This window comes from Capsicum annuum, chromosome 1 (genome assembly GCF_002878395.1).
Source record: "Capsicum annuum cultivar UCD-10X-F1 chromosome 1, UCD10Xv1.1, whole genome shotgun sequence".
Classification (NCBI taxonomy): Eukaryota; Viridiplantae; Streptophyta; class Magnoliopsida; order Solanales; family Solanaceae; genus Capsicum; species Capsicum annuum.
Genome location: NC_061111.1, coordinates 201,722,863 through 201,735,269, shown reverse-complemented (window position 1 = coordinate 201,735,269; position 12,407 = coordinate 201,722,863). Strand labels below are relative to the sequence as shown.

Below are 12,407 nucleotides of genomic sequence, written 5' to 3'. Positions count from 1 at the left end.
TAGTCATAAATAATTGATTTATATGAGTAGATTCTCTCTCTCTCTAATAAACATAAAACATATTTTTCCCTTAACCAACAACACACACACACACACATAAACAGACGCTCACAATACAACACGCATCCCTTTTCTCTTTTTCTCTCATTCAATTCTTCTTCTCCTGTTGCTCATGGTGTCCACCAATCGCCACTCTCATTGAAACCCTAATTTCATCACTTCCCATTTTCAGGTAATTAGTACGCACTGTTTCTAGGGTTTGTTATGTTAAGTGTGTGGGTCGGGTCGGGTGAGAATTTCGTGAATCGGGTTTGTTGATTGAAGTGGGTTTGTTTGATTTTGTTATTGGGGATTTTTTTTTTTTTTTTTTTGATGAAAGTTTTGATTTTTATTGTTTTGGTTCTTTGGATTGATTTGGTGGATCTGTAGGATATTGATTGGAACATATTATAGAGCAAAAGCGGATTTTGAGGGTTTGGATATATGTCCCATAATCAATCAAGGGCTGATACGCGCGAGTCGTCGTCACAGTATAGGAGAGCCGGAGGCCGATCCGGTAGCTATAATCAGCACCGCGGCGGCGGGAGAGGAAGTGGTGGTGGTGGTGGTGGTGGAGGTGCCGCCCCTCCTCCTGTTTCGTCTTCCACCTCCGGTAATCCATCTTTGACTTCTAATAGAAGGTGAGTTTTTTTGCTTGCTGTTTAAGGGTTATTCTATGAAATTAGGGTTTTGGTTGGATATTCATTGTTGTTTGGTTGATTTTTTAGTTTCAACAAGAAGTACAATAATGCTCAAGGAGGGCAACCTAGGGTAAGTGGCGCTGGTGCAGTTGCAGTTGCAGTTGCGAGTGTTGGGTCGGATTCTCATCAGAATGGTGCTCATCAGCAACAACCGTTGCGCGGTATGTTAATCGACGGTACTCTTTTTGCGTGTGTATTACGCTGAGATGGGTTATGTAGGTTTTGAAGTTTACGAATTTGTGATGATTTTGTATAATGTGGTGTAACATGTTGTATTATTGGTGTTTTTGTTTTATTTCAGCTTCAGTTAAGTAATGTAGTTGACTTTATGTTGTTGCAGGAGCATCAGATGTATCTGTTGCTAGTGCACATGCTGCACCTCTACCAAATGCTACTGTTAAGCCAACTGATGCTTCGACTCAGAAGGTTACGCGAGCAGTGCCAAGAGCTCCAACTTCTAATGTTGTCGCTCCGACATCTGAGTCGACTGCGCCTGTCACTCCTGCAAAGAGTATCTTTCTTAGTCTTTCTATATCTACTTGTACTTCTTTTTTGGGGCGGGGGATAGCGGGTAGTAATATTGGTACTTCTTATGTATTCTATCTCTGTTATAGTTGCAGTTCCAACTATTGAATGATATTACTTTCTAATTTTCTAGACCCAGGAGATGCATCTAGGTCATTTCCACTTCAATTTGGATCCATAAGTCCCGGTGTCATGAGTGTACTGCAGGTATCTCTAGACTCTACCACGTATGGTGTTCTCTTGTGTGTGGTTAATTTGAAAACTTGCATCTTAATAACGGAACGTATTTGCTTTTACAATGTGTATAGATACCTGCGCGAACAAGCTCAGCTCCACCAAATCTGGACGAGCAGAAAAGAGCCCAGGTTTTCATTTATTCTTCATTTGTCTTATTGTGAATTTTCTGATTCCTGATCTGATTAATGGAGCTTGTCATCTAGCTTCTTTGTTTTTGTTGGAATGTTGTGATGTTATTCTCGCCCACGGGAATAATCTTAGTCATGGGCTGCTGAGTAGCTTATGGCTCTGATTCCTTCTCCATTTATTTGACAGGCTCGCGGTGACACTTCAAGAGCTATTCCTTCATTGCCAAATCCATCCACTTCCAAGCAGCCTATGCCAAGAAAGGATGCAGGACCGCTTGATCAACCTAATCCTAGCGAGGCTCATGGGGTGGCCAGCAAGCCCAAAAGAGATGTACAAATTTCAGCTCCGCCCCCTGTTACTCAAACACAAAAGCCTTCTACACATCCCATGCCTGGAATGCACATGGCAATTCCATATCACCAGCCACCACAAGTTCCTGTTCCATTTGGTGGACCTGGACCACATATTCCATCCCACTCGATGTCTGCTACGTCATTACCAATGCCGATGCATTTGCCTATTGGCAATCCGCCGATGCAGCAGCCAATGTTTGTCTCAGGTCTTCAACCCCACCCAATGCAGTCTCAAGGCATGATGCATCAGGGGCAGGGCCTGAATTTTTCATCAGGAATGGGGCCGCAGATCCCTCCGCAGTTGGGCAACATGGCAATGAATATGCAGTCACAGTTTTCTCCGCAGCAGGCAGGGAAGTTTCCAGGTCAGCGTAAAACTGTGAAGATAACTCATCCGGATACTCATGAAGAATTGAGGCTTGATGGGACTCCTGGTTCGAGGTCACACCCTAATATGCCACCTCAATCACAGCCTATTGCGCCATATCCTCCCGGTCATCCTAACTATTATACTAACTCTTATAATTCCAGTTCCGTTTTCTTCCAAGCTCCAAATTCTCTTCCTCTTGGTAACAGTCAGAGTTCTCAGCCACCAAGGCTTTTTAGTCAGGTTAGTCAAGGCCCAATCCTGCATGGACTTTTCTATCTCATTTTTCTTTATGATTATCATTGAAATCAGTACCTAAGAGTTCTATTGCCTGCAATTAAATTTTCATGTATGCTCACAATGTAATGCTATTTTGTTCATGCAAATCAACTTTAGGTGACAGTGAAACCGGCTGCTGCAGGAACACATCCAGCAAAAGAACAATTACAATCTGTCAGTTCTGCTGCTTTTGGAAAAGATCCTGTGAGGCTCTCAAAGCCACATGGAGGAGATTCAGCTCTCTCTCAAAAAGACGCAGACACTTCACATCAGAGCTCCACCACACAGTCAAAGACTGGTGATGGCTCAAAGTCTGCTTCAAGGCCGGTAGAAAATATACAATCTACTAAAGGAGCTGATTCTATCTCAGGGAAGAGCCCAGCAGCTGGCATATTGGCATTGACCTCTCAGGCTCCTATCGAATCCTCAACATCTCTAAGTAAAGATAGTAGTGTAGATGCAGCAAGTGAAACACTTGTTGTCCTGGAATCCACTGAAGTTCAACAGAAAAAACAAGTAACTAGCGGACAGTTGACTCTTCAGGATAAGGTATTTTGTTTGCATTCTTTTTGAATAGTCGCAACACTGTACTATCTTGGTCCTACTTATGACTGAAAGTTCTTTGCAGGCTCTTGGGAAATCGACGTCTGTTTCAAGTCAGCCTTTCCAGTATCCCCTAACCAGACCTGTTGAGGTCAATAGTGCTGCTTCAGCGCGCACTGCTGTGAACACCAAGGAAAGTCTCTCTTCATCAGAGTCCACTGAATTGAAAAGTCACAAAAAGGTAGATTCATCTGAACCTTTGGATTCCAAAAATCAGGAAGCGGGCAAACCAGTACTTAAAACTGGGGATAGAAATGATGTATCATTGCCCGAAGTTGGCAAGCAGGACCAGAATAATAGCTTGAAGCCATCTTCAGAATCTCTTCCGGTAGAATCTGTTGAGTTTTCTGGCCTAACTGAAGAGGGGTCTCCAAAGAGAGCAACAAATGTCAACATTGAGAATGGTCGACCAGAAATTGGAGCGGAAGACATGTATGAATCTGTATCTTGTCCAACTGGAGTTGATAACATTGCTGATAGCATTACATCATCCACTTCTAACCAGGATTCCACAAGTACTGAGGCGTGCACGTCAGCAATAGGTCTATCGGCTCAAGATGATCAGGAACCAGATATTGCTGACACCGAAGAACCTGTTGTTACAAAATCGGTTGTTGCAAGTCAGGAATTTGCCTCTAATTTGGTGAAGAATTCTGATGAGGCCACTTCAAAGAGCGAAGATGAAAGTACTGAAACTAATAACACCGGTTTAGTTTCTAAGTCGTCATCTGGTGTCAAGGAAAATTCTTTGGTGGAGTCCAATGTGCCTAAGGTTACTGTGGCTAGGGGGAAAAAGAAGAAAAAAGACTTATATAAGAAGGCAGATGCTGCTGGTGCGACTTCTGATCTTTATATGGCGTATAAAGGTCCAGAGAAAAAGGAAGAACTTACACAATCTATCGAAACCAGTGAAAGCGATAACTCAAAGCCTCTATCCGCCGATGTGCCTCTAGAAGATCTTATATCAACTAAGAAGGTTAGTGAGGTTAAAGCAGAGCCAGATGATTGGGAGGATGCTGCAGATGCATCTACTCCTAAACTAGAAGCTGCTCCAGGACATGGAAAGAAAGTTGATGGTGAAGATGGTGATGGTGTGACTATGAAGAAATATTCAAGAGATTTCTTGCTTAAATTTGCAGAGCAATGCATTGATATTCCTGAGGGTTTTAATGTTGCTCCTGATATAGCTGATATTTTGATAAATGCTAACTCCAGTGTTTCCCGTGAGCCGGGCCCTAGTCCTGGAAGAGGTATTGATAGGCCATCTAGTGGACATCGTGAACGTCGCGGAAGTGGCATTGGGGATGGAGATAAATGGAGTAAAACATCTGGGCCTGTTATGCCTGGGAGGGATTTTCAGCCAGACCTTGCTTTTGGGGGAAATGCTATGGGATATCGACCTGGTCCAGGAGGCAATTATGGTGTTTTGCGGAACCCTCGAGCTCCCATGCCCATCCAGTATACCGGGGGTCAGTTTGTTGGGGGTATACTAGCTGGACCAATGCAATCCATGGGTCCTCATGGAGGAGCCTTGAGAAATGGAGTAGATGCGGACAGGTGGCAGCGTGGAACTGCTTTCCAAAAGGGTTTAATGCCATCTCCTCAGACACCTGCACAGATTATGCACAAAGCTGAAATAAAGTATGAAGTAGGTAAAGTAACAGACGAGGAACAAGCCAAGCAGAGACAGCTGAAGGCTATCTTAAATAAGCTAACTCCACAGAACTTTGAAAAATTATTCCAGCAAGTGAAAGAAGTCAATATTGACAATGTTGTGACACTCAATGGTGTAATCTCTCAGATATTTGATAAAGCTTTGATGGAGCCAACTTTTTGTGAGATGTATGCCAACTTTTGTCAGCACCTAGCAGCCGAGTTGCCTGATCTGAGTGTAGACAAAGAAAAAATCACTTTTAAGAGGTTACTTCTAAACAAATGTCAGGAAGAGTTTGAGCGAGGGGAAAGAGAAGAACAGGAAGCTAATGTGACTAACGAGGAAGGCGAAGTGAAACTGTCAGCAGAGGAGAGGGAGGAAAAAAGAGTAAAAGCACGGAGACGTATGTTGGGCAATATAAGACTGATTGGTGAACTTTATAAGAAGAGAATGTTGACTGAGAGAATTATGCATGAGTGCATCAAGAAGTTATTAGGTGACTATCAAAATCCTGATGAGGAGAATGTTGAAGCTTTGTGTAAGTTGATGAGTACAATTGGGGAGATGATAGATCATGCCAAAGCAAAGGAACATATGGATGCTTACTTTGATAGGATGGAGAAGTTATCTAATAACATGAAACTTTCTTCTAGGGTGAGGTTTATGTTGAAGGATTCAATTGATCTAAGAAAGAACAAATGGCAGCAAAGGAGAAAAGTTGAAGGTCCTAAGAAGATTGAGGAAGTGCATAGGGATGCTGCCCAAGAACGACATTTGCAAGCTACTAGACTTGCTCGTACTCCTAGTCTGGGAGGTTCTAATAGAAGGGGTCAACCCATGGATTTTGCTCCAAGAGGGAGTATGTTATCTTCTCCGGGGCCCCAGATGGGGGGTTTCCGTCCTATGTCTCCACAGGTCCGTGGGTATGGCCTGCAGGACGTACGAGTGGATGAGAGACACTCTTATGAGAACAGGACATTGTCACTTCCCCTGACCCAGAGGCCTCTTGGTGATGATCCGATCACACTTGGACCCCAAGGTGGTCTTGCAAAGGGAATGTCTTCCAGGGGGCAACCTGCAGGACCAAGCACTCCATTCACTGATAATATGCCAAGTTTTGGAGACTCAAGAAGGATGACACATGCCCAAAATGGCTATGGTTCTTTGCCAGAGCGCCCCCCTTATGGTTCAAGGGAGGAGCTTATGCCCAAATACATGCCTGAGCGATTATCTAGTCAATATGATCAAGCAAGTGCACCAGAAAGAAACCTGACTTATGGGAGTAAGGATCGTGGATTTGATGCAGCTCGGCCTGTTTCACCACTTGTAAGAAGTGGAGGGCCAACTTCCACACAGAATGTTGCTCCTGACAAGATTTGGTCAGAAGAGCGTCTGCGGGACATGTCTTTGGCTGCTATCAAGGAATTCTACAGGTACTTTCTGAACTGATTATTATTTACTTGCATTATACTGGGTTTAGTCTGGCTATGTTATATGGTATACATAGTGTGCATACATGCACCATTTTAGAATTGTTGGTTTATCTACTTAAAATGAGTACGTACCATTGTGGAACTGTTTTCAGAAAGTTGCTTCTGATATGAGGAAGATTTTGGTTGAAAACTTGTCCGACTTATTCATGGTATCGTCACGAGCTTCTACTAAACTTTTGGGAAGCATACACTTATCTTATGGTTCGGCAGTTATAGATCCTGAGAAGTTCTTTCCAACGAAGTTAATATATACTAGTCGTTTTTGTTGTGAGATCATGACACATGAAAGAGCCGTTCTCCAACCAAAGAGGAGTGAAGTTTAAGTTTAAAATTAAGTGATGATCATTAACTTAAGGATATCTCAAAAGTAGTGATAGCTTAGAAAGCCCGTGATGATCAATAGTGTAGGTTGGGGTGCCTCCTTGGGACAATGAACTTTGGTATTTTGTTAACTGATGATGGGTGTAATGGAATATTCTACTCATTATTTGAGAACACGTGTCTCCTCATTATCCATATTTCTGTCTCCTATTTGAAATATGGAAATTATAATTTCTAATTTCTAGTAATTAAGATTACATTAACAGAGGCTCTTTTAGCATCTGTCATCTATAGCAAATTGTGATTCTCCTAATTTCCTAGTCGTGAATGATGAGTGTAGCATTGTTTCTACACAAGTTTTTTTTTCAGTACATAATTTTGTACAGTATATTGCGATTTTTTTTCAGTTTATTATTAAATAACTTTTGAGCCTTTTCATTTCAGTGCGAAAGATGAGAAAGAAGTTGCGTTGTGTGTAAAAGACCTGAATTCACCCAGCTTCTATCCATCAATGATCTCACTTTGGGTTACTGATTCCTTTGAGAGGAAGGACAAGGAAAGGGATCTTTTGGCAAAGCTTATAATTGATCTAACTATTTCTCGAGATGTGGCGATAAGTCAAGATCAGCTAATTAAAGGGTAAGCACAGCTGTTTTTCCTATAAAATGCACACAGTTCTACTTTCCTATAAAATGCAAGTTCAATCTTTGAAGCACTTGGATCCTCTGTTTTAACTTTATGTTGGTGTTTACTCTGCCAGGTTTGAAAATGTTCTGACTACCTTGGAGGATGCAGTAAATGATGCCCCTAGAGCATCAGAATTTCTTGGTCGCATCTTCGGGAAGGTAATATTGGAAAACGTGATACCGTTTAATGAAATTGGGCGTTTGATATACAATGGCGGGGAAGAGGAAGGACGCCTTGTGGAGATTGGGCTTGCTGCTGAAGTTGTTGGGAGCACATTGGAGATGATAAAGCTAGAGCAAGGTGATTCCGTGGTGTCAGAGATCTGCAGAAGCTCTAATGTGCGGTTAGAGAGCTTCCGGCCTCAAGGTTCCAGCAAGCAATGGAAGTTAGACAAATTTATTTAGGTAATAGGTGGGAGGGATTGTATCTTGGTAGAGATTCATGTCTAGCTTTTAGGGCACAGTTTAATTTTGCTGATATATATTTAAATGGTGATCAATACAAGGGTTTTTATCCTTGAACGTTTTTTAGTACCATTATTTTTTCGAACTGCAATAGTAGCAATAGGATGAACCAAATTTTTTTCACCTATCCTCCACCATTATAAAATTAGAACTTGGAAAGAACTGCAGCAGAAGTTGGGCAGGTAAGGTTAATCTGTAGGCTGGATCATGAGCAAGCCTTAAAACTTGAAACCATAAAGTTCTTTATCATGAGCAAGCCTTAAAACTTGAAACCATAAAGTTCTTTTGAACATCATTTCGGTTTCTTCAAACAGTTTGGCTATTAAATGAACCAAAAAAGAAGAATTGTAGTCTTGGGTTGTAATCTTTTAGACCTCAGTTGCTTTCATGTTAATCTTGGATTAAAATAGGTTGTCGGAGATAGTGATTTAAATAATCCATCCATCAGAAGTTATTTATTTATGTTGTGATTAACAGATATAATATAGTTTAAATAGTTTTGTCCACATTATGAGCTCTTGAGAATGTGCGTAGAAACTTTTCTAAAATGTTAAGAGTCGGAAGTTGTCTTATAAGAACAATTTATCATGTGTTTATGTTTATGTGCACAATTTGAGTTTCTAATCGAAATTTACTGATCAACTTAATGGGTTGTCAATGCATTTTGCCTATTTACTCATTTAAGACCAGGATTCATGTCAATGCATTAACGGGGCCGGGTCGTGTCAACCCGAAATCGGTTCGTCACAATTAAACGGGTTTTGGGTCAGGCCGATTCCGGGCTAGGCTTAACGGGCCGGTTCGATTCCGAGTCCAATAGTAATTTTTCAAGAAATAATTTGGGACCGGCCCCCTACACCTAACCCGGTCAGAACCGGCCCAAAATCTGGTCAAAACCAATTTTTTCTTTTAAAGTTTTTTCTCCAATATACATTATATATACTCACCTATTTACATTTTAAATACGTTAAACAATATATATATATATATATAGTATATACTACATTAGAATTAAAAAAACATATACATATATACACGATTACACATGTAATCATGTATACGACTATACGTTAGTTAAATATATATACTACTTTAAATAAACATATACTACAAGATATATACTACGATACATATACTAATTTATAAAACATATACACAAGTATACGTTAAATATATACCACTTTAAAGTCTATAGAAAACATATACACATATATACGTACCATTCAATATATATACTACTTTAAAGCATATACTAAAGAATATATAATACAATGTATACACTAATTTATAAAACATATACACATGTATACGTTAAATATATATTACTTTAGAGTCTAGAGAAAATTTATACATATATATATGTACCATTCAATATATGTACTATTTTAAGAAATATACATACAACATATAAACACTATATATATATATATACTAATTTATTAAACATATACACATGTATACGTTAAATACTACTTTAGAGCCTATAGAAAATATATACACATACATACGTACCATTCAATATATATGTACTACTTTAAATAAAACATATACTACAATGGGCACATTGGAGTCTTACCGGGAGGCTATGACGATACAATGGGCACATTGGGGTCTTACCGGGAGGCTATGACGATGTGCATGGAGGTTTTGGTTTTGGTGAAAAATGGTGAGGGAGCTGCTCTGTTGGATTTTGTGAGGGTCTTTGGGCTAGTGGTAGTGAATTCGAGCTTTCCGAAGAACGAGGATCACTTGATTACCTTCCGAAGCGCGATAGCCAGGACACAGATTGACTTTTGGCTGCTTAGGACGGGGGATAGGGTTTTATATAAGGACTGTAAAGTCATTTCGAGTGAGCAGCTTTCGATCCAGCACAGGCTTCTAGTGATGGACTTGTCTATCAAGAAGAGCAAGAAGAGAAAGACCGGGGAGGGTCAACCTAGAATTAAGTGGGGTGGCTTAACTCCAGTTAGTGTACTAGAGATAAGGGAAAAAATGACGGAAATGAGGGTGTGGGAGTGCAGGGGGGACGTGGATGTTATGTGGGATAGGGCTATCGGCTGCATCACGGAGACTGCTAGAGAAGTGTTGGGTGTTTCGAGGGGTCGGGTAGGACGTCATAAGGGGGGCTGGTGGTGGAATGAAGAAGTGAAGAAGAAAGCGGAGATTAAGAAGGAGGCGTATGTTAAGTTGATTGAGAGTAAAGATGAAGAGGAGAAGCGGGTGAATAGGGAGGTTTACAAAGTAGCAAGGAAGGAGGCTAAGTTAGCAGTTAAGGTTGCTAAGTCAGCAGCGTTCGAGGGCTTGTATGCGGGGTTAGAGGAGAAAGGCAGGGAAAAGAGGTTGTATAGGCTTGCTAAAGATAGGGAGCGGAAGGGTCGTGACCTCGATCAAGTAAAGTGCATTAAGGGGAAGGATGGTAGTGTTTTGGTGGAAGATGCCCATATTAAGAAGAGATGGCAGGAGTACTTTCATAAACTTTTGAACGAGGAGGGGGACAGAAGTATTGAGTTAGGGGAGCTGGAGCATTCAGAAGAGAGCCGTGATTTCAGTTACTGTAGTCATTTTAAGGTTGAGGAGGTTAGAGAGGCTATTCGTAGGATGCGGAGGGGTAGTACGACGGGGCCTGACGAGATTTCGGTGGATTTTTGGAAGTATGCTGGTGGGGCAGGTTTAAGGTGGTTGACTGATTTGCTTACTGATATTTTCAAGACTGCCAGAATACTTGAGGCTTGGAGATGGAGTACGTTGATTCCATTATATAAAAATAAGGGTGACATTTAGAGTTGCAACAACTATAGAGGTATAAAGCTGTTGAGTCACACTATGAAGATTTGGGAGAGAGTGGTTGAGCGGAGATTGAGGAGAGTCGTGTCCTTTTCGGAAAATCAATTTGAATATATGCCTGGTCGCTCAAAGACAGAGGCAATCACCTGGTGAGGAGATTGGTGGAGCAGTATAGAGAAAAGAAGAGGAATTTACACATGGTATTCATCGACCTAGAAAAGACGTATGATGAAGTCCCGAGGGAGGTTCTTTGGAGATGCTTGGAGGTGAGAGGGGTCCCAGTGGCGTACCTCAGAGCTATTAAGGACATGTACGATAGGGGGAAGACCCGAGTGAGGATAGCGGGAGGAGACTCAAAGCATTTTTTGGTCGATACAGGGTTACATCAGGGATCGACTCTTAGTTCGTTCCTATTTATGTTGGTGATGGACGTGTTGACGTGGAGTATTCAAAGCGAGGTGCCTTGGTGTATGTTATTTGCGGATGATGTAGTGCTGATTGATGAGACACGGGGGTGTGTGAATGTCAAATTAGAGGTTTGGAGGCAAACCCTTGAGTCTAAGAGGTTCAGGTTGAGTAGGTCCAAGACGGAGTATTTGAAATACAAGTTTAGTGACTTGAGGCAGGAGGATGAAGTGGTGGTGAGGTTGAACTCCCAGGATTTTTATAAGAGGGATAGTTTTAAGTATCTTGGGTCTATGATTCAGGGGAATGGTGAGATTGATGAGGATGTCTCTAAACATATTGGAGCAGGTTGGATGAAGTGGAGGCTCGCCTCAGGAGTGTTGTGTGATAAGAAGGTACCATTTAAGCTTAAAAGCAAATTTTATAGAGTGGCAATCCGTCCGGCCATGTTGTATGGAGATGAGTGTTGGCTAGTCAAGCATTCCCACATCCAAAAATTGAAGGTGGCGGAAATAAGAATGTTGCGTTGGATGTGTGGGCTTACTAGAAGGGACAGAATTAGAAATGAGATTATCCGAAAAAAGGTGAAAGTGGCTTCGGTGGAGGACAAGAAACGGAAAGAAAGGTTGAAATAGTTTGGGCATGTGATGAGGAGGAGCGCGGATGCCCCAGTTCGTAGGTGTGAGAAGCTAGTTTTGGATGGTTTCAGGAGGCGTAGAGGCAGGTCGAAGAAATACTGGAGGGAGGTGATTAGACATGATAAGGAGCAACTTCAGTTTACTGAGGACATGACCCTAGATAAGAAGGTGTGAAGGGCGCGGATAAAGATAGAAGACTAGTGTTAGTGTGTGGGTTGTAGTAGGCAGTAACGAGAGATCTTGTGTAACCCGGTTAGTAATCCTAGGGCTGTGTACATAGGTGTCTTTGATATGTGAGTGTATGTTACTACTAGGTGGGTGTCTTATTTCTTATTTCTTAGTTCCTAATTTCTTATTTTGTGTTGCCCTTATTTCTCGTATTTCGTATTTCTCTAATTTCTATTTTATTATTTCTTATTCCTTATTTCTGTTATGTCACCCATCCCCGTGTTTGCTATTCTTTATCTTGAGTCGGGGGTCTATTGGAAACAACCTCTCTACTTCTTCGAAGGTAGCGGTATGAACTGCGTACATCTTACCCTCCCCAGACCCCACTTGGTGGGAATACACTGGGTTTGTTGTTGTTGTATTGTTGTAAATATAGTTATATACTAATTTATAAAATATATACATATGTATACGTTAAATATACACTACTTTAGAGTCTATAGAAAATATATACACATATATACGTACCATTCAATATATGTACTACTTTAAAACATATA

The 12,407-nt window shown here is 41.2% G+C and overlaps 1 protein-coding gene across 1 annotated transcript; it reads left to right on the top strand.

Moving 5' to 3' along the window:
• Nucleotides 1–7,909, top strand: LOC107844423 (eukaryotic translation initiation factor 4G). Its single transcript, XM_016688844.2, has 11 exons — nt 1–232; nt 430–680; nt 768–901; nt 1,081–1,251; nt 1,399–1,472; nt 1,574–1,630; nt 1,818–2,594; nt 2,748–3,179; nt 3,259–6,320; nt 7,146–7,340; nt 7,462–7,909. The coding sequence occupies exons 2-11, from the start codon at nt 484–486 to the stop codon at nt 7,790–7,792; spliced, it is 5,430 nt and encodes a 1,809-aa protein (XP_016544330.2). The 5' UTR covers nt 1–232; nt 430–483; the 3' UTR covers nt 7,793–7,909.
• The last annotated feature ends 4,498 nt before the right edge of the window (nt 7,910–12,407 follow it).

Coding starts and splice junctions, on each gene's coding strand:
- LOC107844423 (XM_016688844.2), top strand. CDS start 484: ATGTCCCATAATCAATCAAGGGCTGATACGCGCGAGTCGTCGTCACAG. Junction 1,631..1,817: donor ACGAGCAGAAAAGAGCCCAG/GTTTTCATTTAT, acceptor TTTATTTGACAG/GCTCGCGGTGACACTTCAAG. Junction 3,180..3,258: donor AGTTGACTCTTCAGGATAAG/GTATTTTGTTTG, acceptor AGTTCTTTGCAG/GCTCTTGGGAAATCGACGTC.